At 37.8% G+C, this 27,777-nt stretch overlaps 1 protein-coding gene across 2 annotated transcripts in view; it reads left to right on the top strand.

Moving 5' to 3' along the window:
• The window catches only part of LOC143857715 (alpha/beta-Hydrolases superfamily protein), a 68,572-nt gene that overhangs the window by 10,154 nt on the left and 30,641 nt on the right, over positions 1 to 27,777 (top strand). The window contains exons 6-10 of one of the 2 annotated variants that reach the window (XM_077368165.1): positions 20,477 to 20,561; positions 20,665 to 20,748; positions 21,165 to 21,266; positions 21,357 to 21,455; positions 24,804 to 25,330. In XM_077368165.1, coding sequence (XP_077224280.1) covers positions 20,477 to 20,561; positions 20,665 to 20,748; positions 21,165 to 21,266; positions 21,357 to 21,455; positions 24,804 to 24,914 — 481 coding nt within the window. In that variant the 3' untranslated portion in view covers positions 24,915 to 25,330. Of the gene's footprint in view, positions 1 to 20,476; positions 20,562 to 20,664; positions 20,749 to 21,164; positions 21,267 to 21,356; positions 21,456 to 24,803; positions 25,331 to 27,777 lie in introns of those variants that run through there. The other variant, XM_077368166.1, reaches the window with a different exon arrangement.

Genomic DNA, 27,777 nt, shown 5'->3' with positions numbered 1-27,777 from the left:
CAGATCAGCTATTGCAGATCTTCTTCTCCTTCCTTTTTTTTTTTTTTTTTTGAGTTTCCACTTCCTAAAGACTCTTACTTCCGATGTTAAACTGGATATGCTGCCATGGGCCCCTCTCCTGTCACTTGTTCTAATATCTGCAACCATGTGCTTCTTTGTGGACCCGTAAACGTCTTGCTTTGCTGTTGCAGTTTTTTTTCCCTTCTATGATTCCGGATCCTCATATCAGGTCTCTGGTCCCTAGTGGGGCCATTTTGGATGATTATCTCTTTTGGTTATCTGCACCATCGTGGTTTGGGGAAACCATTTTGGATAATTATCTCCAATGTAGATATTTTTCTTTCTTGGATGTATGTTGTTGAAGTGGTGTATGAAATCTGCTCACTCATCCAATGTTTTAAGGAACTCAGTTTGAGATAATTTTATTGTTAAATAAAATAAAAATATTGAAAAAGGTGAATTGGGGATTAAAAAGAGATAGAAGAGAAGAAAACAACAGAGAAGATCAGAACCAAAATTCGCAGGGTTTGGAGTGTGAGATTTCCAACCTTGCGACTTTTCTCTTGCATTTATTCAATTCAATAATTGCAAGATTACATCAATGCTACTCATAAGTTAATAAATAAAAATGACTAAGCTGCCCCTATAATCATATCACCCATACTAAACGCAGAAAGTAAATAAGCTTGAACACATAAACCGGCCTAAGTACCCTAACTTATGAATTAACTCCAGGAATTTGGACAGAGGGGTGAAGATTGACTTTTAAAAAGGCTTCTTTGCTAAATAGCTACAATTTGGGTACTTTTGATGGAGTGAAATGCCCATGGAGGTTTTGTTAAAAGATCTCACTTATTCTTGAAATTGATTGCCGTAACTATTTCTTGGGTGAGAACTATTCCTTGCTTCAGGCTTGTGTCGGCATTCGATCTTTAGAATGAGTGGAAGGAGATTTGCTCTAGTTCAGAGCAGGGGATTGTGATATCGCAGGAATAGGAACCACCTGCTCCAGGTTACATAAAGCTCAATCCAGATGGGAAATCTGGGACCAGCAGGAGTTGGTGGACGACTCCAAGACGAGAGCGGATCAGTGATATGGGCCTTCTCAGGCCCCATAGGGATCACAGGGGTAATGGGGGGTGGGGGGGGTGGCTCAAGGGGTCCTATGCCTTACCATGGAGATTTGCTCCTTAATTTGACGAGATACAGGACCAAGTGGAGGGCTCTAATATTTTTTTTCTAGCGATACCAATAGCTTAGCCAGAGAAGGGGTATCTGTGGACCCCGATCCTGAGGACGAGTGCGGCGAGGGACGCGAGGTCCCCACAGCAATCCTCTAAGATCTCCACAATGTGAAGGAGAGCTCTGCCAAGGAACTCTCGAAACGGATGCCACCCTCACAGCATAGCACGAGTGGCGATACAAAACGAATGAGATACATCCTGATCAGGAGCCAGGGCTCGAAACCGAGATGTACCTAAAAAGAACTCAGAGTCGCCATCCATGGATAGGCCATGGAACCCTAAAATCAAATCCTCTGTGCAATGGATAACCAGAAATATATATGGGTTCGTGCCTGGTTACGAATGGGGAAGGTCTGAGAGCACCCCCAATTCGCCCGAGTGCAAGCACTTGGTCTCTTATGCCATTTTCATTAATTCCAAAGAAGTTTGAGTAAAAATCATGTGAAATGGGAACAATCCTCAGGAATCGTCTACCTAAGCATGCATTTCCTGAGAATGGAGAAATAAACACGTAAAATGAAATGAAAAATGTGTCACCTAAGCAAAGCTAGGTTATGAGTGACATGCCTAATGGGTGTCTAAGTTTCTGGTGGACACGCACATGCAAGCTACAACCAAAGGTATAGTATCAGTACAAGAAAGTAAGAAAACATATCAAAACATGAGACACAAATCTATGCTATGTATGACGGGACAAGACAAGTCCTAACTCTAATGCAGGACTGGACTCGGACCAGAATGGCCATCCATCCTAGCTGCGCTACGTATCCCGGCCTCGGGAAGAATCGGAGCCCACGTAGTTCGATGCCCTATTCTAAATTATGATGCCTAAGACATCTAGCCCTCTATCCTAGACTCGATCTAAAAGACCGAACCAGTTATTAAAGCTTCTTGTATGATTATTAAAATTCCAGTGAATTGTGGATTTTAGGACACCCTATATGCCCTAACTAATGCAAGTTGATTAGCCTTAGGCTAATGCAGGTGGTTCCTACAATCCTATGTGTAACTAGGCTGTGCAACCTAATGAAAACCACGGGCTGACTATATGCCTAGTCTAGCCATCGGTTCGACTAAATGTCTAACCGATCGACTCGAGGCCTCCTAACTCTAGGGACACTCACACGACAGGACATACCATATCAATACAAATCAAGACAAACTCCTAACTCTAGAACACAACCTAAACAGCTAGGACATACTCCTAACTCTAGAGGAAGATCTTTTTGAAAATGGTTTGAATATTTTTGTAACTTTGAAAGATTTAAAATTTTTATTTTTAAAGGTTTGGCTGGACTTGGGATGTGGATCCCAAGCTGCACTACGTACCTCGTGGAAGAGGATCAAGCCAACGTAGTTCGAAACGAACTCTCTACCTATCAAACACTTACGGCAAATCAACTATGCTCTAATAATACTATTATAAGAGCAAATGAGTCAAAGGCTCTCTAATGACAGTAACTGGAGAATAAATGAGTCAAAGACTCTCTAATAAAAGCGACTAAAGGATAAACGAGTCAAAGACTCTCTAATAAGAGCAACTGATAACACTGAAATGAGATAACGAAGTCAAAGACTCTCTAATAATACTGCAAATGAAACAGATGAGTCAAAGACTCTCTAAAAACGGAAACACGAGTCAAAGACTCCAATGACACCAACTAAAAGATAAATGAGTCAAAGACTCTCTAAAGGAAAAGAAACACGAGTCAAAGACTCCACTAACATTAACTAAAGGATTAATGAGTAAAGACTCTCTAAAAGAGATGAAAAACACGAGTCAAAGACTCCACTAACACCAACTAAAGGATATATGAGTCAAAGACTCTCTAAAGGAAAAGAAATACGAGTCAAAGACTCCACTAACACCAACTAAAGGATAAATGAGTCAAAGACTCTCTAAAAGAGATGAAAATACGAGTCAAAGACTCCACTAACACCAACTAAAGGATATATGAGTCAAAGACTCTCTAAAGGAAAAGAAATACGAGTCAAAGACTCCACTAATACCAACTAAAGGATAAATGAGTCAAAGACTCTCTAAAAGAGATGAAAATACGAGTCAAAGACTCCACTAACACCAACTAAAGGATATATGAGTCAAAGACTCTCTAAAGGAAAAGAAACACGAGTCAAAGACTCTACTAACACCAACTAAAGGCTAAATGAGTCAAAGACTCTCTAAAGGAAAAGAAACATGAGTCAAAGACTCTACTAACACCAACTAAAGGATAAATGAGTCAAAGACTCTCTAAAAGAGATGAAAACACGAGTCAAAGACTCTACTAACACCAACTAAAGGATATATGAGTCAAAGACTCTCTAAAGGAAAAGAAACACGAGTCAAAGACTCCACTAACACCAACTAAAGGATAAATGAGTCAAAGACTCTCTAAAAGAGATGAAAACACGAGTCAAATCAGATAATATAAGATTGAAAATCTGTGATCAAGATGAGATGAGATAGCATAAGATTGCTTTCAACGGATGGATCATGAATGACTAATCCTATGAGATCTTTGGAAATGAATGGGATTTACATCCTAACCCCAAAGGAAAAGTTTTTTAATCTTCGCACATTTTATCAGTGTTACCTGAAGGCATCAACCCTAACCATAATCTAGCGGAGTGGAGAGAGGATCTCGACTCATGACTTTGTTTGTGTACCTAGGACCGATCGTAGCCATTGGAAGATGGACTACGGCCTAATCTAGACACAAATGGGTAGGATATCCTAAACTAGGCTCACACACGTGATGCACATGTGTTCGTATACTACATGCATGTGTGGGTTAATCTAGGGGTAAGGCCAAGAGTTCCCTTAGCGCGAATCCATGTTCGATATACTGTACCAGTGTCCGGCGTATCAGTACGTGAACAAGAGATCCGTTTACGTACCATAAAGGTACTAGGCTAAGGGTGGAATGCTTCTCTAGCACAGAGGCACCAGGTGATGAAATCCCAGTCAACCATGCTAGATAACACTCCGGGTTCCTAAAATAGGATGTGTGTGCATGTGAGATGCAGGGGTTTAGATGAAAGTGATGTAAGTGTGTGCAATAAGTTCGCGCAATCTATGATGCCTTCAGGTTTTGTTAGATTAAGTTTGAGTAAATGTGATGAGAAAATAAAACATACAAACTAATCACAGCATCAGGATTTTACAAAGGAAATCAGTGATTCCTAAGGTTTCTATTTTGATAATTTAATGATTGAATATGTGATGAAATATTATGATCTGGAAATTTTTAAAACAATTTGATTTTAATTCAATTTACTCAAGGATTTTAAAAGGTTTCAATTCAGATTGTAGATTTACACATCAACATATAACAAATCTTTTCAGAACAAGATGAAATTTTTACAGTAACTTCTCCTTAATTATATAAGATTATAATAAAAATTTCATAGATTTTAAATGTGGTTTGCTATTAGTTTTTCAATGTTGAAAGTTTCTGTCCAGATTGTGAATTAACACAGTAACGTATAGCAAATCAATTCAAAACAATATGAAATTTCTATAGTATGTGTATTACAATAAGAAAGGATTACTGTAAAAGTTTCATAAATTTTAAAAATGATTTACTATTAATTTACGATTTTACAAATATCCATCCAGATTATGAATTAACAAAGAAACACATAGTAAATCAAATCCAAATCAGTTTAAACTTTATGAAAACATGTAATTCCAGTAGTAATTATCAAACAAATATTTTCAGAAGTTTTCATTGCAATTTACTATTTTTATCAGATTTAATACAGCATGCATGATTTTACGTAAAAAATCATAAACAAATATCCAACAGCAACCAAAAATCTTGAAAAATTCACGGGAGATTAGATTAGATTTAATTTGCATCTCATCCAAATTTCACTTTTGAAAACATTATAGAGTTTTTGAAAATTGGTTTTTTCCAAAAATACCCCTAGAGTTAAATGAATTTTTAAACCCTTTAAATCAAATCAAGAATTCATAAAGAAATTCGTACTAATTCAAAATCTTACAATTATGTTATGTTTAAATTTTCATTGATTTTGGATCTATGTTGACATCTTCTTAAATTCAATCTTTAGAATTTTACCCCTTTGAGGGTAAAGTTCAAAAGGTCAAATTACGGTCAAAATGAAGTCAAAATTCTTTGAAATTCCAGATTTCTACACTTCTTAATGTGCAAAACACTCAGAGATTGAAAAAAACATATTTTGAATAACAATAAGAAAAAATAAAAATAAATCACAAATTCTATCCTAGCATGCTTCTAGTTTAAGATATATGAAAGAGGGTTTTGGAATACCAACCTTGCTAGCTCTCCTTGTCTCTAGGGTAAGTAATCCTCGGATATACGCTTTGTTTTACCCTTTCAATTAGCAAAGAAAACCCCCAAAAAAAAAATGTTGCCGCCGATCCGTTCCGCCGTCTTTCACTTTCTCTTAGAGGGAAGGATTGGGAGGTGATTGGGAGAGATAATGGAAGAAGAATATAGGGAAAGGGATTGGAGGGAGTGATTGGAAGAGATAATGGAAGAGAAAAAGATAATGGAAGATAAATCTCTCCTTTTTCTCCTCTCTTTTATGGATGGGAAGGAAGATATATATAGGGAGAGAAAGAGAGAGAGAGAGATGTGTTGGTGGAGAGCTCATCATGTTGTCCCTCTTAGTGGAGAATCCATCATCATTCTTCTTAGTGGAGGGCCCATCATGTTTCTTAGTGGAGAATCCATCATCATTCTTCTTAGTGGAGGGCCCATCATGTTTCTTAGTGGAGAATCCATCATCATTCTTCTTAGTGGAGGGCCCATCATGTTTCTTAGTGGAGAATCCATCATTATTGTTCTTAGTGGAGGGCCCATCATGTTTCTTTAGTGGAGAATCCATCATCATTCTTCTTAGTGGAGGGCCCATCATGTTTCTTAGTGGAGAATCCATCATTATTGTTCTTAGTGGAGGGCCCATCATGTTTCTTTAGTGGAGAATCCATCATTATTGTTCTTCATAAGAGGCCTCACAAGAGGCCCTACTGAGGCCCCACAATGTGGGCCCCACAACGCGGGCCCCACAACGTGGGCCCCACAATGTGGGCCCTCGGTTGATTCGAATTTTAAACAAATGTTCAATGCGGGCCCACCAAACGGGTCCAAATTCTCCCTCGCTTGGATTCTTATGAATAATCTCTCTCAACCTCTCACGGAAAAATGCGAAACATGGCGGAAATGATCGGATGGGGTTTCTCCCAAGCATAGCGAACTTGGGTCCGGTCAAAATGGGGTGTCTACAGATGCCCCTCTTTGGCAGAGCGTGTGTAACACGCGAATGGAAAAGCTGAACAGACGACACATTTTGACTGACCCGAAAGCAAAGCAAATTTTTGGGTTTTCAGTTTTAAAACGATATTCACAAAGATAAAACTCTACCAACAATAGGGAGATAGCCTCTCACCGACTCTTAACTCGGCAACTAAGACATCTTAAAGAGATAGTCTCTCCCTAATACTCATGACTCAACTATCTAAACTAGATAACAAAAACGAACGAACAATTATAAAAACACAAACACACATACATTGTTTTTATTAGGCTAAACCAAAGTAGACATAACCTCTGCTCAAAGAGCAGAAACCAAACAGACAAACCAATTACTTCAGTCGCTCAAAGAGTTTTCATTTTTCATTTTTTTTTTTTTTTTAAAATTTTTTAGAAACCTGCAAAATAGGCCAAAGACCAATGTATTGAAACTTGTCCAAAACAAGTTCAAAACCAAACACTCAAAGAGTTTTTTTTTTTTTTTTTTTTTTTATCAGGCTAAGTCAAAGTACACATAACAATTGCTCAAAGAGCACAAACCAAACAAACAAACCAATCACTTCAATTACTCAAAGAGCTTTCATTTTTTTTTTTTTTTTCTTAGAAACCACGTTGCAATTTGTCTAAGACAAGCACAAACTCAAACACTTAAAGAGTTTTTCCTTTTTAGAAACCTGCAAAAATAGGCGAAAGACCAATGTATTGAAACTCGTCCAAAACAAGTTCAAAACCAAACACTCAGAGTTTTTCCTTTTTAGAAACCTGCAAAAATAGGCCAAAGACCAATGTATTGAAACTCGTCCAAAACAAGTTCAAAACCAAACACTCAAAGAGTTTTTCCTTTTTAGAAACCTGCAAAAATAGGCCAAAGACCAATGTATTGAAACTCGTCCAAAACAAGTTCAAAACCAAACACTCAAAGAGTTTTTCCTTTTTAGAAACCTGCAAAAATAGGCCAAAGACCAATGTATTGAAACTCGTCCAAAACAAGTTCAAAACCAAACACTCAAAGAGTTTTTTTCTTTTTAGAAACCTGCAAAAATAGGCCAAAGACCAATGTATTGAAACTCGTCCAAAACAAGTTCAAAACCAAACACTCAAAGAGTTTTTTTTTTTTTTTTTTTTTTATCATGCCGATCAGTCAAAGACTCGACCAATTATTAGGGTAATCGAATATTCAAGCTAAACTCAAACTTCTAATACCCGAGGCGAGACTAAGTCTCAAGCCCAGCGATAGTTATACAGATCATTGCTGAAAATAAATCTGTGTAACTATCCGAGTAACTCTGACTCCTCTCTTTCAAGGTAGCGAATCACTCCGGATCATGCGGTTCTGCTAAACAGTTCCACGTAAATCCAAATTCGTAGGTCCTGCTAAACAGTCCCCTACAAACCTCTTCGCAGATACACATGACTCCTAACACGTTAGGAAGCTGCACATTGCGGGACGATGATTAGGTAAGTCACCACTTGACATTACACTACTAATCATCTGGGTACTAAGTACCAGAGGCGAGACTAAGTCTCAAGCCTAGTGATAGTTATACAGATCATTACTGAAAATAAATCTGTTTAACTATCCGAGTAACTCTGATTCCTCTCTTTCAAGGTAGCGAATCACTCCGGATCACGCGGTTCTGCTAAACAGTTCCACATAAACCCAAATTCGTAGGTCCTGCTAAACAGTCCCCTACAAACCTCTTCGCAGATACACATGACTCCTAACTCGTTAAGAAGCTGCACATTGCGGAACGATGATTAGGTAAGTCACTACTTGACATTACACTACTAATCATCGGGGTACTAAATACCCGGGAGAAGGAAGAAAAGACCAATCCGTGTAACACAGGATCGGAAATATTTTCCTTATTAAAACATTTCAAAAAGACCAAACCGTGTAACACAGGTTCGATAATTTCCATCTCTATTAAAATCTTTCAAAAGGACCAAACCGTGTAACACAGGTTCGGTAATTTCTATCTCTGTTAAAAACTTTCAAAACGACCAAACTGTGTAACACAGGTTCGGTAATTTCAAACTCTGTTAAAATCTTTCAAAAAGACCAAACCGCGTAACGCAAGTTCGGTAATTTCAAACTCTGTTAAAATCTTTCAAAAGGAATGAAGAATTTACCATCTTTGATCGATTTCACTAATGGGCCAGTCATCTCTTACCAAGAATAACTAGGAGCGCATGATCTTTGCTGAAAGCAAAACTCAAATAGATTGATGAGATTTTCAGGTGCTGACTCTCTTTAACAGGTGAGAAGCATTTTGATGAGGTTTGAAGGATGCAGGAGTAGATTTTATACTCCGCTGGGAATTAAAGTTTCTGAAACTGACTCCAAAAGAAACAATTGGATCAAGGAATTCAACTCAAAGAGCATGTTCAAGCTTCTCTGCTTTCTATTTGCTAAGAATAGATATCCCAGTTATCATTGTGTAATATCTTTTATGACGTAAGTCATAAAAGATGCCCCTAGTATGATGTGCTTCCATGACAAAGTCTTAAGAAGGCAAAAGCAAGGTAAGTAGAAAAAATTTGAGTTTGCATGGGTTCTTTCTTTGGTATAGTGGTAAAACCATCTCCACAAAGGCTGAATGTAAGAATTCTTCATTTTGCTCAGTGCTTGAGGCTTTGATGTTTCAGGCAGGTCTGAATAACAAATCTCTTGCCCTTCTTTGATTCTTAAACCAGGATCTACTTTGAATTTTCTTTTCACTTTGGAAGGTATACACCCATTCTCTCCAGTGCCAAACACTTTTGATTCTAAAAGAAAAACAATGATAAACCAGAAACAGACTTCTGATGACTCTTTCAAAGAAGACTTACAATATTCAAGGGACTTGACTAAATTTTGATTCACCCTTAGATAAAATGTGTTATTTTGTTATGGTAAGGTTAGCCACTCTTAGAGCACTCTCAAAAACTATGTCAAGATGACCTAATTTCCTCCATCGGGATCTCCGTCATGGTTGTTACCCCTTTCGGATTGCTCGGTCTTAATGCCCCTAGTTTAAAAAGGTGTCAAAATAAGTCTCGTTGACACTACTCGGATTCCAGGATTCTGCCCTGTGCAGAGGTGGCTTCTCCGTCTCCCTGATTTCTCTCTTCAAAAGAAGTCATAACTTTTGCTTTCCAAGCTTTCAGTCTGAAAGACCACTTATCTCAACTTTTGCTTGTACTCAAACTTGGGAATTCTACGTAACTGAGGAACTCCTTCTGCTTCTATTCAACTCAACTGTTCATGGGAAGTCTTTGCCCTTGACTGGATTACCTCTTCAAGTTTTCAATCCAGCAGACCACTACCCTGACTTTTTGCATAAGCTAACTCTTTTGGCTGTTAACTTAGCAAATGTATATCTCTAGGCCGCCCTTTCGGGTTTTCAACCTAGTGGGTCTTCAGACTCTCATTCTTTTCTTTCTGTTTTTCTTTTCATTCGCCTCGAACCTTTGCTTGTTTCACCAGAAGGACTTTCTAGGTGGGCTTGGGTTCGAAAGGGTTGAATACCTAAGGTTCTAAAGATTTGAACCGAATCTGGTCTAGCCAGATTACCTACATACCCCAAAGATGGAGGATCAGATCCGCGTAGTTCGCTTTGGGATTTTTCAAAGAATGGTTTAGCATTTAGCTTCAAAATTTTCAAAGGGGATTTTATCCCAAGGTTTGACCGAACTTGAATTAATCAAGTTGCCTACGTACCCCTGAAGAGGTGGGGATCAGGTCCGACGTAGTTCGGGTGCATAAATGCCCCGGGTTTATAATGTGTTTGAAAAGAAGTTGTTTTAATTTTGCTTTTGGCCCAAAGGGTTTACAAATGGATTTTAAAACATTAGGATTTTGGCTATAAAAGCTCAAACGATCAAGGATGGCCTCCTGATGTATTTGATGTACAAGCCCTTTTGTTTAAGGTTCAAAGCCTTTGAAATTTTTTTTTTTGAGGAGTCTGGTGGTTTTCTGGCAAAACTTCAACCACTGTGCTCCACTCCCGTCTCAAAGATCTTGAATTTATGCTCAAGATTCCACAACTCTGTCTGAAAATCTTCTCTCAATATCTCATCAGCTCCACAGGATGCCTGACGCTTATCTCTTTAAAATTTTATTCCTCAACTGGATGTCTAAAGCAGATGAAGTCTTGCTTTGATCAACGACAGGGCATTCCCCTGGTTTATCCTTATAGGATCAAGCAAAACTACCTCAAACCCCTCTAAACAGGTTTATCAATTCTTTGCGCTCCTTAGGAGATAAAGTTTTTCCAATCCATCCATCCCGAGTTTCGGATTTCGATACCACTATCAATGGATTTGATTTCTTCTTTAAGTGGCTATGCTCGACGCTCTTCCTCTCGTTCGACCATCTTTCAGATCTCGAGGTGAATTTCGTCTGCATTCTCATCCGAGAAGGGGGTCTTTAGTTGTTTAAACATTAGATCTAAGAGTGAATCATAGAGTATCAAAGATACGAAATCAACAATTTTATTGAATTGAAGACTGTAAGTACATTGATGATTTTTGACACACCTCAATGGGCTCTTCAACAGTTCTGATAGAAAACAGAATACTGACTCTGTATAAGAAAGATTGACAGACATGACTTCATTTTTTTTTTTTTTAACATCTACGTAACTGAACTTTTTCAACTTAGAGAGAAGAAAGTTGATGTACACTCAATGAAAGACAAATCTAAAGATACAGGACACTTCTTCAAAGGTAGTGAACTGACACTGAAAGCTTATAGGTGATACACCTTTCCTCATGATAATGATAACTATAAAGTTCAATCCCGGAGTAGAAATCACAGAAAAGGCAACAAAAGGCTTATGTTGACAATGTGGGTAAAACAATAGACTGCCTGGATCAAGTATGATTAGAAATAGTCAGTCTTTAGAAAAAATGGTCTTTCGCTAAACATAGACTCTTGACTTGGAAGCACACACACTAGATCAATAGTCATGGGATAAAGATTCTGAACAAACAGAGAAAAGAGTAATCTTGAAATACACCAAAGGGTATTTTATTCTAAAAATCAAAGAAATATTGTCTATGAATGTCAAAGCGAAATAGACAGTGATATTATGACCTACATCAACAGGGTTTCAATGAATTCTCAATCCACACCTTGAAGTCTCATTTGAGTATAACTGCTCTTCTTTTTGGGAATGAAAGAGTCAGGAACGATAAACATCCATAATCAAAATAAATTTCGATCTCAGCAATGATCATGCACTCAAAGAATACAGGTAAGATCAAACTTTTCCATTAATGATTTCGATATGATCCAAGGGTAAAAGATATATGATAGGTAAACATGGATCAAAAAATCAATGGCTCAGATAATAGACCATGGCCATAAGAATGACAAAAGTAGGGTCAAAGACCAGATCTAAAATCTGAATGATGGATATCAACAACTGTACGATCAATATGAGATGAAATGATAGACCATGGTCATAAGGACAGCAAACGAGCTATCGGCCAGATCTCAAGACAAACAGGTTGACAAATAAGGATCTAATCCTACTAAATGATGTATACATGAGAATCAAGACAAGGCAGACTGACTCCAAAGGATAGCAATCATGCTTAACATACTTTTGGATAAAATCCAGCAGCATAACGGCTATACGAGGAGGTCAAGGTCCAGACTAAGTAAACTGACTCTAAAGAGTAGCCGTCATGCTCAAAATGTTCTGGATAAAATCCGGCAGCATAACGACTATACAAGGGATCACCCTAGCTCAATCGAAAGGTATGAATAACGGTTACTAGAGAAGGGTGATCAACAGATGGACTAACCAAAGGTGAGAATATACAACAATGGGTCAAACCCTATAATCAACAGATCAAGGGCTAAACTCGGCCAAGGTAATGACGGTCAAAATCCACTGACTAGATCTAGATCTAAATTCGGAATGGATATAACCGACTGAAAGGAATAAGGAATCTCTGACTAAGAGGAGAACCATAATATACATAATCAGTATATATAAGTAAATACACATACACACAAATCCTAACCAGGGGCACCAGCCCTAATTCTAATCTAACGGAGTCAAGGAAGTCTCGACTCAAGACAGACTGGTGAGTGTACTAGGACAGTGTTGTAGCAATGTAAAAATGAGCTACCCTAGTCTACAAATGGGGCAAAGCTCCTCTAGGCTCCACATGTGTAAGCAACAGATGTTCGACCCTATATGAATGCAATATACACACGGGTACTCCCTAGTTGGGCTTCACTAGGTCAGTAAGTATATATATAATATATATAAAACAAAGTAGGGCTCCGGACTCAATCTAATGGGTACTATGCGTATGAAACATACTTAATATGCTGCAGCGCTGGCGCATAGCTTGGAAATAGATTCAACAGTACCATCAGGATGTAATAACATCCCAGTCAGGCACGCATTGAATCTATCCCATGGAGCCAATAATGAAAAACAATGAAAAATAAATTAAAAAAAAAAATAAAAAATAAAAAAAATGACAATGCATGATGTGCAGTGTGTGAATCCTTTGTTTTAATTACGCACCTACCTGGTGCCCCTGGATTCTAACGATAGAGTTCCCATTTAAAATGATTTTAGCTCAAATTTCTCCAAAGTTAATAAAAATGGCATTTTTAAAGAGTTAGGCAATGCTTCAAGAACTCCCCAGCAGAGTCGCCAGCCTGTGGACCCCGATCCTGAGGACGAGTGCGGCGAGGGACGCGAGGTCCCCACAGCAATCCTCTAAGATCTCCACAATGTGAAGGAGAGCTCTGCCAAGGAACTCTCGAAACGGATGCCACCCTCACAGCATAGCACGAGTGGCGATACAAAACGAATGAGATACATCCTGATCAGGAGCCAGGGCTCGAAACCGAGATGTACCTAAAAAGAACTCAGAGTCGCCATCCATGGATAGGCCATGGAACCCTAAAATCAAATCCTCTGTGCAATGGATAACCAGAAATATATATGGGTTCGTGCCTGGTTACGAATGGGGAAGGTCTGAGAGCACCCCCAATTCGCCCGAGTGCAAGCACTTGGTCTCTTATGCCATTTTCATTAATTCCAAAGAAGTTTGAGTAAAAATCATGTGAAATGGGAACAATCCTCAGGAATCGTCTACCTAAGCATGCATTTCCTGAGAATGGAGAAATAAACACGTAAAATGAAATGAAAAATGTGTCACCTAAGCAAAGCTAGGTTATGAGTGACATGCCTAATGGGTGTCTAAGTTTCTGGTGGACACGCACATGCAAGCTACAACCAAAGGTATAGTATCAGTACAAGAAAGTAAAAAAACATATCAAAACATGAGACACAAATCTATGCTATGTATGACGGGACAAGACAAGTCCTAACTCTAATGCAGGACTGGACTCGGACCAGAATGGCCATCCATCCTAGCTGCGCTACGTATCCCGGCCTCGGGAAGAATCGGAGCCCACGTAGTTCGATGCCCTATTCTAAATTATGATGCCTAAGACATCTAGCCCTCTATCCTAGACTCGATCTAAAAGACCGAACCAGTTATTAAAGCTTCTTGTATGATTATTAAAATTCCAGTGAATTGTGGATTTTAGGACACCCTATATGCCCTAACTAATGCAAGTTGATTAGCCTTAGGCTAATGCAGGTGGTTCCTACAATCCTATGTGTAACTAGGCTGTGCAACCTAATGAAAACCACGGGCTGACTATATGCCTAGTCTAGCCATCGGTTCGACTAAATGTCTAACCGATCGACTCGAGGCCTCCTAACTCTAGGGACACTCACACGACAGGACATACCATATCAATACAAATCAAGACAAACTCCTAACTCTAGAACACAACCTAAACAGCTAGGACATACTCCTAACTCTAGAGGAAGATCTTTTTGAAAATGGTTTGAATATTTTTGTAACTTTGAAAGATTTAAAATTTTTATTTTTAAAGGTTTGGCTGGACTTGGGATGTGGATCCCAAGCTGCACTACGTACCTCGTGGAAGAGGATCAAGCCAACGTAGTTCGAAACGAACTCTCTACCTATCAAACACTTACGGCAAATCAACTATGCTCTAATAATACTATTATAAGAGCAAATGAGTCAAAGGCTCTCTAATGACAGTAACTGGAGAATAAATGAGTCAAAGACTCTATAATAAAAGCGACTAAAGGATAAACGAGTCAAAGACTCTCTAATAAGAGCAACTGATAACACTGAAATGAGATAACGAAGTCAAAGACTCTCTAATAATACTGCAAATGAAACAGATGAGTCAAAGACTCTCTAAAAACGGAAACACGAGTCAAAGACTCCAATGACACCAACTAAAAGATAAATGAGTCAAAGACTCTCTAAAAGAAAAGAAACACGAGTCAAAGACTCCACTAACATTAACTAAAGGATTAATGAGTAAAGACTCTCTAAAAGAGATGAAAAACACGAGTCAAAGACTCCACTAACACCAACTAAAGGATATATGAGTCAAAGACTCTCTAAAGGAAAAGAAATACGAGTCAAAGACTCCACTAACACCAACTAAAGGATAAATGAGTCAAAGACTCTCTAAAAGAGATGAAAATACGAGTCAAAGACTCCACTAACACCAACTAAAGGATATATGAGTCAAAGACTCTCTAAAGGAAAAGAAATACGAGTCAAAGACTCCACTAATACCAACTAAAGGATAAATGAGTCAAAGACTCTCTAAAAGAGATGAAAATACGAGTCAAAGACTCCACTAACACCAACTAAAGGATATATGAGTCAAAGACTCTCTAAAGGAAAAGAAACACGAGTCAAAGACTCTACTAACACCAACTAAAGGCTAAATGAGTCAAAGACTCTCTAAAGGAAAAGAAACATGAGTCAAAGACTCTACTAACACCAACTAAAGGATAAATGAGTCAAAGACTCTCTAAAAGAGATGAAAACACGAGTCAAAGACTCTACTAACACCAACTAAAGGATATATGAGTCAAAGACTCTCTAAAGGAAAAGAAACACGAGTCAAAGACTCCACTAACACCAACTAAAGGATAAATGAGTCAAAGACTCTCTAAAAGAGATGAAAACACGAGTCAAATCAGATAATATAAGATTGAAAATCTGTGATCAAGATGAGATGAGATAGCATAAGATTGCTTTCAACGGATGGATCATGAATGACTAATCCTATGAGATCTTTGGAAATGAATGGGATTTACATCCTAACCCCAAAGGAAAAGTTTTTTAATCTTCGCACATTTTATCAGTGTTACCTGAAGGCATCAACCCTAACCATAATCTAGCGGAGTGGAGAGAGGATCTCGACTCATGACTTTGTTTGTGTACCTAGGACCGATCGTAGCCATTGGAAGATGGACTACGGCCTAATCTAGACACAAATGGGTAGGATATCCTAAACTAGGCTCACACACGTGATGCACATGTGTTCGTATACTATATGCATGTGTGGGTTAATCTAGGGGTAAGGCCAAGAGTTCCCTTAGCGCGAATCCATGTTCGATATACTGTACCAGTGTCCGGCGTATCAGTACGTGAACAAGAGATCCGTTTACGTACCATAAAGGTACTAGGCTAAGGGTGGAATGCTTCTCTAGCACAGAGGCACCAGGTGATGAAATCCCAGTCAACCATGCTAGATAACACTCCGGGTTCCTAAAATAGGATGTGTGTGCATGTGAGATGCAGGGGTTTAGATGAAAGTGATGTAAGTGTGTGCAATAAGTTCGCGCAATCTATGATGCCTTCAGGTTTTGTTAGATTAAGTTTGAGTAAATGTGATGAGAAAATAAAACATACAAACTAATCACAGCATCAGGATTTTACAAAGGAAATCAGTGATTCCTAAGGTTTCTATTTTGATAATTTAATGATTGAATATGTGATGAAATATTATGATCTGGAAATTTTTAAAACAATTTGATTTTAATTCAATTTACTCAAGGATTTTAAAAGGTTTCAATTCAGATTGTAGATTTACACATCAACATATAACAAATCTTTTCAGAACAAGATGAAATTTTTACAGTAACTTCTCCTTAATTATATAAGATTATAATAAAAATTTCATAGATTTTAAATGTGGTTTGCTATTAGTTTTTCAATGTTGAAAGTTTCTGTCCAGATTGTGAATTAACACAGTAACGTATAGCAAATCAATTCAAAACAATATGAAATTTCTATAGTATGTGTATTACAATAAGAAAGGATTACTGTAAAAGTTTCATAAATTTTAAAAATGATTTACTATTAATTTACGATTTTACAAATATCCATCCAGATTATGAATTAACAAAGAAACACATAGTAAATCAAATCCAAATCAGTTTAAACTTTATGAAAACATGTAATTCCAGTAGTAATTATCAAACAAATATTTTCAGAAGTTTTCATTGCAATTTACTATTTTTATCAGATTTAATACAGCATGCATGATTTTACGTAAAAAATCATAAACAAATATCCAACAGCAACCAAAAATCTTGAAAAATTCACGGGAGATTAGATTAGATTTAATTTGCATCTCATCCAAATTTCACTTTTGAAAACATTATAGAGTTTTTGAAAATTGGTTTTTTCCAAAAATACCCCTAGAGTTAAATGAATTTTTAAACCCTTTAAATCAAATCAAGAATTCATAAAGAAATTCGTACTAATTCAAAATCTTACAATTATGTTATGTTTAAATTTTCATTGATTTTGGATCTATGTTGACATCTTCTTAAATTCAATCTTTAGAATTTTACCCCTTTGAGGGTAAAGTTCAAAAGGTCAAATTACGGTCAAAATGAAGTCAAAATTCTTTGAAATTCCAGATTTCTACACTTCTTAATGTGCAAAACACTCAGAGATTGAAAAAAACATATTTTGAATAACAATAAGAAAAAATAAAAATAAATCACAAATTCTATCCTAGCATGCTTCTAGTTTAAGATATATGAAAGAGGGTTTTGGAATACCAACCTTGCTAGCTCTCCTTGTCTCTAGGGTAAGTAATCCTCGGATATACGCTTTGTCTTACCCTTTCAATTAGCAAAGAAAACCCCCCAAAAAAAAATGTTGCCGCCGATCCGTTCCGCCGTCTTTCACTTTCTCTTAGAGGGAAGGATTGGGAGGTGATTGGGAGAGATAATGGAAGAAGAATATAGGGAAAGGGATTGGAGGGAGTGATTGGAAGAGATAATGGAAGAGAAAAAGATAATGGAAGATAAATCTCTCCTTTTTCTCCTCTCTTTTATGGATGGGAAGGAAGATATATATAGGGAGAGAAAGAGAGAGAGAGAGATGTGTTGGTGGAGAGCTCATCATGTTGTCCCTCTTAGTGGAGAATCCATCATCATTCTTCTTAGTGGAGGGCCCATCATGTTTCTTAGTGGAGAATCCATCATCATTCTTCTTAGTGGAGGGCCCATCATGTTTCTTAGTGGAGAATCCATCATCATTCTTCTTAGTGGAGGGCCCATCATGTTTCTTAGTGGAGAATCCATCATTATTGTTCTTAGTGGAGGGCCCATCATGTTTCTTTAGTGGAGAATCCATCATCATTCTTCTTAGTGGAGGGCCCATCATGTTTCTTAGTGGAGAATCCATCATTATTGTTCTTAGTGGAGGGCCCATCATGTTTCTTTAGTGGAGAATCCATCATTATTGTTCTTCATAAGAGGCCTCACAAGAGGCCCTACTGAGGCCCCACAACGTGGGCCCCACAATGTGGGCCCTCGGTTGATTCGAATTTTAAACAAATGTTCAATGCGGGCCCACCAAACGGGTCCAAATTCTCCCTCGCTTGGATTCTTATGAATAATCTCTCTCAACCTCTCACGGAAAAATGCGAAACATGGCGGAAATGATCGGATGGGGTTTCTCCCAAGCATAGCGAACTTGGGTCCGGTCAAAATGGGGTGTCTACAGTATCGAAGGAGAGTTTTCAGATGTTTGAGTGTCTTCCTCCTCGAGATTTTCCTATGTCCTTTGCTTGTCCCTCTTGGCGGGGTACTCTGTCATGTTTCTTTGTTTTCATTTTAGTTTGCTTTCCATTTCTATATTGACCATCTCGGTCGTAGGGATTCCTTCTCCATTTCTTAAAGAAAATTCTTCATCATTCCAAAAAAAAGAAAAAGAAACGGCCTTGACGGCTTATTGTGTCATTCTCTTCAGATTGGGTGTCTTGGGTTGATTCGAGAAATATTTCAGTATGGAATAAAACAAAGTGCCTGGTCTGGTTTTTTGTGGCATTTAATCAAGATAATTGGAGTTTCTTGAAACCCAATCTGGTGAGGGTGATAGAGGAGTTCCATGACAGAGGTGCATAAACAAAGAGGCTAACAATACTTACCTCACTTATACCAAAGAAGGAAGGTGTTGTGCAGATTAGGATTTTTTTCCCATCAGTTGTTTATGTCGTCTTTATAAGATTATTGCAGCGACCTAAGTTGTGAGACTCGTGATTTAAAATATTGGCTGGTACATATGTATCGACTAATTTGTATTGGATTTTAGGGGTCTGATATGATACAAACTGCAAAAATTGGCCCTACAAAAATGACCGGATTATCAAGGGTTTGTATTGGCCAGCACCACCCTGCATATTACGTCTTTGCCACTTTTTATTTGCAAAGAATGCAACCTGGACCTCATTTTTTTCACTCCAACCCCTTCTTTTGAGGAAGATTATATGACAATTTCGGAGGTCCACTAATGGAGAGGCGAACCACTTAGCACATGTGGGGGTCGATAGATCATCTCTTTTCTTTTTCTTTTTTTTGATGTACAAGTCGATAGATCATCTTTGGAGATGTTTGATTTTCTCCCTCGTTGATTGTCTTCCTTTGCATTGCATTTTTCTATGTCATTTATTTTTCTCTTTCATTAAATCCATACAATCATATATTATGCATGAAGGCATCAGCAGAGCTTGATAACTTTTCGGTTACTGGGATTCAAAAGGTCACCAGCATGGTTTTAAATTTCGGCCGAAACGTTTCGTTTCGTTTCGGACGAAATATTTCAGTTTCGGCAGAAAACGAAACGAAATGCACAAAGTTTCGGAAAAGTACAAAATTTTGGCCGAAATGTTCCTAAATTTCGCTTCTCTGATTTTACAAGATTTCGTCCGAAATTTCGTACCGAAACCGAAACGTTTTGGTTTCGCTGATGACCGAAACCGAGATTTAAAACCTTGGTCACCAGGAGGGACCTATGTTGCATGGATTTGGATTCTAGTGTCGGGATCCGACACGGATTCGAGGTGTCTGATTTGGCAAACCCCAAAAATTAGGATTCGGATTCGGTAATTTCTAAATAAAATAAAATTTTAAAATTAAAAATAATAAATTTACATCTATATAGATATATGTATTTATATATATTCATGAATATTTTCAGGGTGGAGGGTCGAGGCGTTAGAGTTTTTATTATGAGAGTCGAAGGAGGAAGGGGGTCGAGGCGCTAGGGTATTTATTAAAAGAGTATGGCTTGTGCTTTCCAATAAAAAAAGTTATGAAGAAAACGCACTTAAAGGGAAAATATATAGGATTCTCATTTTAAAAGTGATAAAAATGAGTCAGATTCGCCTGAAAAAAGAGGATTCGTTCGGGACACGCCTACGACAAGAATCCGGGTGTGTCCCACGCGAATCCAAGTCGGATTCGGGTGCGGAGACGTGTCGACACGGATTCGGCATAGGGTGGCAAAGAATCCATGCAACATAGGGAGGGACACAATTCTCAAGGTTGTAAATTCGTAATATATTATTCCACATAAAGGATGTTGAAACAAGTCTTTTGAACTTTTCTTCTTTTCTATGTGATGTTATTATCGCCTTTACAGGTTAATTTATTTAACGAACTTCCTCAGAAACTTCCCCTGTTTCCACATTTGTCTGTTTTTTTTTCTTTATTTGAATGGTCCCCTATTACCAATTTTTATGTTACCAATGGTTCTTGGTTGCAGTATGGGAGGCCTGGTTGTTAAGCAAATGTTGCATCAAGCAAAGACAGATAATTTTGATGAGCTCTTTAATAACACCAGAGGAATTGTACGTGGTCTTCCATCTAATACGCTGATAAGCTCTCCATTCTGAAACTTTATCATTTTTCATAATTTCATCTCCTTACTGGCAATATTTCATATGTTTTCAGGTTTTCTATAGCTGTCCACATTTCGGCAGCAAACTTGCAGACATGCCTTGGCGCATGGGCCTTGTGTTTCGTCCAGCTCCCTCTGTTAGTACATTTTAAAACTGAGTTTCTTGTTTTGCACATCTCTACAAGCGCTTGAATTTTCTATCAGTAGATGATTGGATCCGTCCTGTATTATACAATGATAGTTGTGAAACAACCAATTACTCCAAAAGCTTAAGCTGTTGGAGAAGTCGTTATTTAATCTTTTATACTTAAACACTCCCCCTCACTTGTGTCCCCTCTTTTTAGGGTTGGCCTACATGTGGCACATGTGGCCCCTCTTTTTGGGATTTACCATTGCATGTTGATTTTTAATATCAAGGAGGTTTGGACTCAGGACCTTTGCTCCGATACCATGTGAAACAACCAATTACTCCAAAAGCTTAAGCTGTTGGAAAAGGCGTTATCTTTTTTACTTAAACAATAGTGCTTTCTGATTACTCTATACGGTCTTGTAGATAGGGGAGCTGAGAAGTGGATCTCCAAGATTAGTAGAGCTTAATGACTTCGTTCGTCACCTACACAATAAAAGGTTACTTGAGGTTCTCAGTTTTAGTGAGGTAAACACAATCTGCAACCAGGATATCTATATACATTTCAATATCCAGTAATGAGTAGCTTGGCAATGCTAATAGACTCTGTTAAAACAGACCATGGTTACTCCAATAGTTGAAGGTTACGGAGGATGGGCTTTCCGAGCGGAAATTGTACCAATTGAATCAGCTTATCCTGGATTTGGTGAACTTGTTGTAAGTTTCATTGTCATATTATTATTTGCTTGAAGTTTTTGACTGAAATTGCAAAATTCCATGTGCTGACTTAAGGTTTTGTTGGATATACTCTATATAACTTGCTCTTAATGCAGCAGCTAAGCGCCTGAGTTGTGCATTTCATGCATGGCATTTTCTTGGGTTTAGGTTAAGGATTGTTGGACGGCTGGGGATCAAACTTTTGGTTTCGATCCAGACCACAGTCCCCATGGAAGTGGAAGTATTTCGTAATAGTTTGTGGAAATCCATATAAATCTTGTAGAAATCATGGAAGTTTATAGAAGTTCATGAAAACGATGAGAATTTAAGATGAAACTTCCAGAAATGCCAGAATAAGCACAAATACACGTAGAAATCATCACATAGGCAAGGCAATTTATAATGGTTTAACAAGATCAAACATATAGTTATATGTGATGTTGCACATCTTTAGAACAGTAAGATTCATTCTAAACATAGATATTTTACATGTTTGAAAGCTTATGATCGCAACATTTCTTTTAATTTTCGACTTCCTCATCTTTATTAATGGAATGGACATTAATATTTTTTGGATTTATGATTTTTTTATTTATTTTGTTAGTGCAATGCAAAGAATCAAATTTTGGATTTCAGTCCCCACAGAAGTCGACACATGTCGACCTTGACCGACAAGTGTCCGTTGGTGGAAGATATGGTTTTAAGGCTCTTGGAGGATTTGTTGGTAGAGGAATCACCACTTTATCATGCAAATTGGAGATTGTATAGGCTAATGACCTGAAGAAACTTGTGTTTTAAGGGATTCTACTATAGAGAAGGGGTTCAAAGTTCAAACAAGACGAGTCCGATTGCCATATCCTTGCTAGATTTCTAGAAGGTTTTTTGTGCCCTCATGAAATTAACAAGAGAATTTGGATACATGATCCTTGAGGTCAATTTTGGGTTAGATCTTTCTTTGCTTCTCTTGTAGCAATTGACAAACCAGCTTCAGCATCTAATTGGGTTTGGGGAGGACCAATACGACCACCAGTAGAGGCTTGTTGTTGGACAGAAATTGAAGCAAGCTTGATACTTGTGGGATGCCAAGGAAAATGGAATTTCGGATAGCAGGTAAAAGTGTCTTAAGTTGGAGAAATCCTCAAGCCAGCTATTTATTCGTTGCAATTTGGCTCACAAGACATGGACAGACATTTTTAGCAGTTTTGGTATTGGGACCCTTCTTGATCTAGTACTAACGCTCTTCATAGGATGGTCAAAATGCCTGAAGACTCATGATGTGGGATATTTGGCATGAAAGAAACAAACAAATCTCTGATGGGATAGAAAACCTATTGAATTGCTAATTTTTTATGCCAAATTATCCATCATAAAGTGGGGTGAAGAGGATGGAATTTGGGGGCTTTATGCATTGGAGATGTGTTTCACAAGCTCTCAAGGAAATGTGGGCCAGGCTGATGTTAGAGGAGCATTGACAAACCCCCTGGGGGAGTTGATGGTGGTTTCTGGTCCTATTAGTATGAAAGACTAATGCGACGAAGGAATGGTCTCATCTTGCCGGTCTTCAAATATTGAACAAAAACTTTACGAGCAATTTGGCTGTGGAAGGTGATTCAATGCGATTGCATGGGCAAAGAAGTATAGCCCGAGACCGTGGAAGATGGTGACTATTTTGCTAGAAATCATTAACCTAAGTAGAGAGCTGAACATTTTCCAAGGATTGCAAATGACATAGCCTATCTATTGGCAAGAGAACTTAGAAGAGTTGATAGGCGGGAGCTTTGGAAAGGAGATTTGTTCCAAAGGAGATGTGTTCCCATTAGTATAAAGGACTGTGTTATGACTTCTTCTTAGGTATGGCAACTAGCCAGCTTTTCGCATTAGTTGTGTCAGAAGATTAATAGGCCCGAGCCCTTGCCTGCCCGTTTACTAGGTAAATTTGGCTCTTAATGGCCTGGCAGGCCCCATTGTCTTCCTAGTTTTTCTGCTGCAAGTTCTTTTTTGATTTAGTGTGTTGTATCCCAGTTATGGGGTCATCTTGGCTCCGACCTTGTCTCTTCTCAATAAAATTTCATTGTTATCGTGCGAAAGAGCAGAAAAAACGTATTCTGTTTTCTGGAATTTAAAACAAAGAACTGCTAAGTTACATACTATAATTTATTAATTTATTTGAAATGTTAAGACTCATATTAGGATGATTTGTTAACGAAGACCGTTCTGAGCAGGTAAGAGATGATTCTTTCTTAAAAGCATTAGTCACTTGTTTTTTAGAATATTCATGTGTAGCTTCACCGAGCCCAAATTTTGTCTCAAAATATTTTGCAATAATACTTTGCTGCTCAATCTTTGGTTGGTTGGATCTGACGGTGCTTAATTTGCTATGTTTTATCATCTGTGGAAGTGAGATTTATCTCTACTCAAATTACCATAGAGTTACTGTCCATTTTCTTTCTGATTCCCTATCCTCAACTTTCTAGCTCCACAATCTGAACAATTAGGTTTATAGGTTTATTTGAGGCTGCCTTACCAGTCCTATTAGCAGAAGCACATGGGACATCTCCCATTGGCTCGTACCAATTCTAGTGAAAGATGAAAAGGGACAAAGCGATGAGTTTTGTGCATGTATCAAAATAGAATACCCAGAAAACCGAAAAATAAGACAAGGCCAGGCTAAGAGAGGTCAATGTGCCACTTGTCGCTCCACTTATAGCACTCGAATCGCATCTGCAAATCCCTGATCTGTTCTATCTCCTTTTAAAAAATTTGTTGCTAGTCAGATTCTGCTGCTTGACTTTTCTCTGTTGGACTTTAGACTCGGGGCATGTTTGGCAACCATGAAAAATTACTCCATGGAAAATTCGTTGGCCCAATTATGAGAGATGGATGGAGAGGGAGGGACATGAGAGTGGAAAGCATGAGGAACAGTGAAAATACTAGGCTGCATAAATTTTGGGTTTTTCTTCCTGTTTTTTAGGGTCTTTTCATGCTCCCCTCACACCCAGCCTCTCCAAGGCTCTCCCTCTCCCGTCCATCTCTCACAACTGGCTCCACAAATATTCCTATGAAATGGTTTTTCATGGTTGCCAACCATGCCCTTAATTTAAGGTCTTCAATACCAGTTTCCGGTCAGTTGTGGGAATAATGATTTGCTCTGGATCATATACTATAACTAACATTGCACAAGAATGATATCTTAACCTACAGAAAGGACAGAGCTAATGAGATTTTTTTCTTGTAAAAAATCTATGCATACATTGATTGTAATCTCAAATTCACTTGTAAATATATCCATCGCGGATTCACTGTATTGCCAAAGCAGTTAATATTGCCTTGTTTGTTGATGTGATGCAGGTATTAGATGCTACGGATCATATCAATTCGTGCAAGCCCGTCAGCCACACGGATCCATCCTATACGGAAACATTGGCCTTCTTGCAGAAGCTCAAAGCCCATTACACTTGAATAAATAACCCCATTTTCTTATTTAATCCTCCGTTATTTTTCTTACTCATTGATCAAGCCTGATTTCAATGGAATCAGTGTTCAGAGATTCTCTCTGAGTTCTTTGCTCTTACCTATATCCATCCAAAAGATCTCGTGCCAACGAGCAATTCATTATATTTGTAAAGGCTGTAAAAACCTGTATCAATGTATCAATTCATTAGGCGAGAGCAGGTGCAGGATTCTGATGACTGCAGTTCGACGCGATATCAAGCTATTTCATCTCAGGCAAAGCCAAGATCTTCATCATTTGTACAAACCCACATGCATTCGGTGGTGGTTGTCTTCTGTTATAGAATTATGTAAATGATATATAACTCATTGTTAAAAAACATAAGCCTGTTAAATTGGCTATTTTATAAATCATATTGCCATTTCATTTGGGGCAATATTATGTGTGCTTCTTGTATTCATTTCTGCATCTGTGCCTCAAGTGAGAATTCTTCCAAAAATCACATTTCAAGAAACAAATCAAATACTTCAATCAATTCAATTGGAAAATGGAAATGATCACAATGATAGTCTAAGGGGCGGTTTAGAGCGATTGAACTTGTTCCCACGAAGGCCTCCAAACTGTCTTCTTTCCATTTCTCATGGGAATTGTCACAACGCACTATGGTGCACTCAAAACCCCATAAATCTTTATGATACAACCAAGGTTTAAAATTTCAGTTTCGGTACCGGTTTCGGACCTTGAAATTTCGAAATTTCGACCGAGAATTTGAAATTTCAGTCGAAATCTGGTACCAAACCCGAAACTAATATTTTATTCAATATTAAATTTCGGCCAAAATTTCAAGGAAATATTAAATTAATATTAAAAAAAAAAGATTTTTTGGGTTAAATTTCGGAAAAACGGAAATTTCGACCGAAATTCGGAAATTTCGGTCGAAATCTGGTACCAAACCCGAAACTAATATTTTATTAAGTATTAAATTTCGGTAATTTCGGCCAAAATTTCGGGGAAATATTAAATTAACATTAAAAAAAAAGATTTTTTGGGTCAAATTTTGGAAAAACGGAAATTTCCACCGAAATTTCAAAATAAATGACCGTCGGTAATTTCGGATTTCGGTCGAAATTTAAAACCATGATTACAACTGCACTAGGCTTAACCATTGCCTCTTCAGTTGAACCATGTCTTCGAGCTGTGTTGTTAAAAATAAAACACCAGGCCAACAATCAAATTGGGTAAAACTCTACAGCCTCATTGTTACACCTCCCTTGGCAATAGCCAAAAAGGGCATATGGAGATAGCAAGCAATAATAGTTTAGCCCATGGACGCAGGCAAGAGTTAGCCGAACCATGTTAAACCTTGTGTTCTTGTGTGCCTTGTGGCCCCTTTCATGTGTGCATTGAGTGAGTTTGGCTAAGACTCTGATTTCACGAGGACTTGGTGCCACGGGTGCTTTCGAGTGAGTACAATTACCCCATGAAACCTACCATCTCGACGAGACATTCTCATTAGGCATTTCATGTGTCATTAGCATGATCTTGACCATTCATTTCGTTGGTGACCATTATGAACGGTTCGATAAAGTGATGTAAAACAGATTGCTATGGAGTTTCTAAATGGCCAAAATCAAAAGAAAATTATTCAGAGGGTTTCTAAATGGCCAAAATCAAAAGAAAACTATTTAGAGGGTTAAAACTTCGAAGGATTATAGCTTTTGATTTAAACAAATTGGGGCTTATTATATGTTGTTGGAATTGTCTCGACGAGCACTACAAGGATAAGATCTACTTCATTGCTCTAGACTGAATTATCATAGAAAAATGTTGGGAAGATAGCCAAATCTTAATATTTGGTTTAGTTTAGTATTTTGGTTTACGGGCGATTGCGTGCATCCATAGGGAATAGTCCCGCCCTAAGAATTGGGGTGGGGATACCCTATGTCATCACAAATAAAAGTTTAGTTTAGTATTTATATTAAGTTTCTATATGGCATATTTTGAGCCCTTTGAGTCTTTTTTAAGAAGTCGTTTTAAGAAACTAAAGCCAAATGAGAAGTTATAAGTGTTTTAGTAGTTTCTTTATATTTTTAGTAAATTTACTAAAAATCTGTTGAAAAGTGAGTCTATGTGGCTGCTCTCTCATGCAGCAGCCGGCCCGCGGAATGCCTTTTGTCATGGTCCCTAGCAAATTCCTAAATTACTGTTTTAGATGTATAGGATTCATTTATATTGCAATGTAACCAAAACAAGCTTAAATTTTCATTAGAATACAATACCATTTTCCTTAATTTCCTTGAGAGAGAGAGACCCTTTAGACACAAGGAAGTGAGAGAGAGAGAGAGAGTCCCTCTAGGCACAAGGAAAATCAGTGCGGGAAGAAGATGGGTCCCACTAGTATCAAACAACTGAAACTTCCAAAACCTTTTTCTTCAGGTTTGAATTATATGCCTGTACTTTTCTAAAATAAGGAATTACTCTCTGTCTCTCTCTCTCTCACCCATATTGTGGGCCCAATCTCTCACCTACTAAACATGTTTGGACCATGCATTATTAGTCTCTCTCTCTCTCTCTTATAAACAATGGTCCATGCATGATTAGCATTTCCAACTAATAAAGCTTACCTTCAAAAAACAATGATTTGACCACACATATATTATTAGATTACTTAGAGAATATAGGCTTTTCCAAGGAGCCCTCTTCTTAATTAGGGTTCGCCCTATTATTAGATTCTTTATAAAATATGAAGAACATTAAAGGAGTGGACTGCATGTCATCTCTCCTCCCCATTAATTCAAGTATTAATTAATTTCAATGCCCGACACCACCAAATCCCTTACAATATTAAGAAAAGGGAGACAAAGTCCTAAA

The sequence above is a fragment of the Tasmannia lanceolata genome, unplaced genomic scaffold, assembly GCF_043159265.1.
Source record: "Tasmannia lanceolata isolate RefF3 unplaced genomic scaffold, GAP_Taslan_0.1 ptg000025l, whole genome shotgun sequence".
Classification (NCBI taxonomy): domain Eukaryota; kingdom Viridiplantae; phylum Streptophyta; class Magnoliopsida; order Canellales; family Winteraceae; genus Tasmannia; species Tasmannia lanceolata.
Note: the sequence above shows the minus strand (reverse complement) of the source record. Positions and strands in the feature narration are given on the sequence as shown.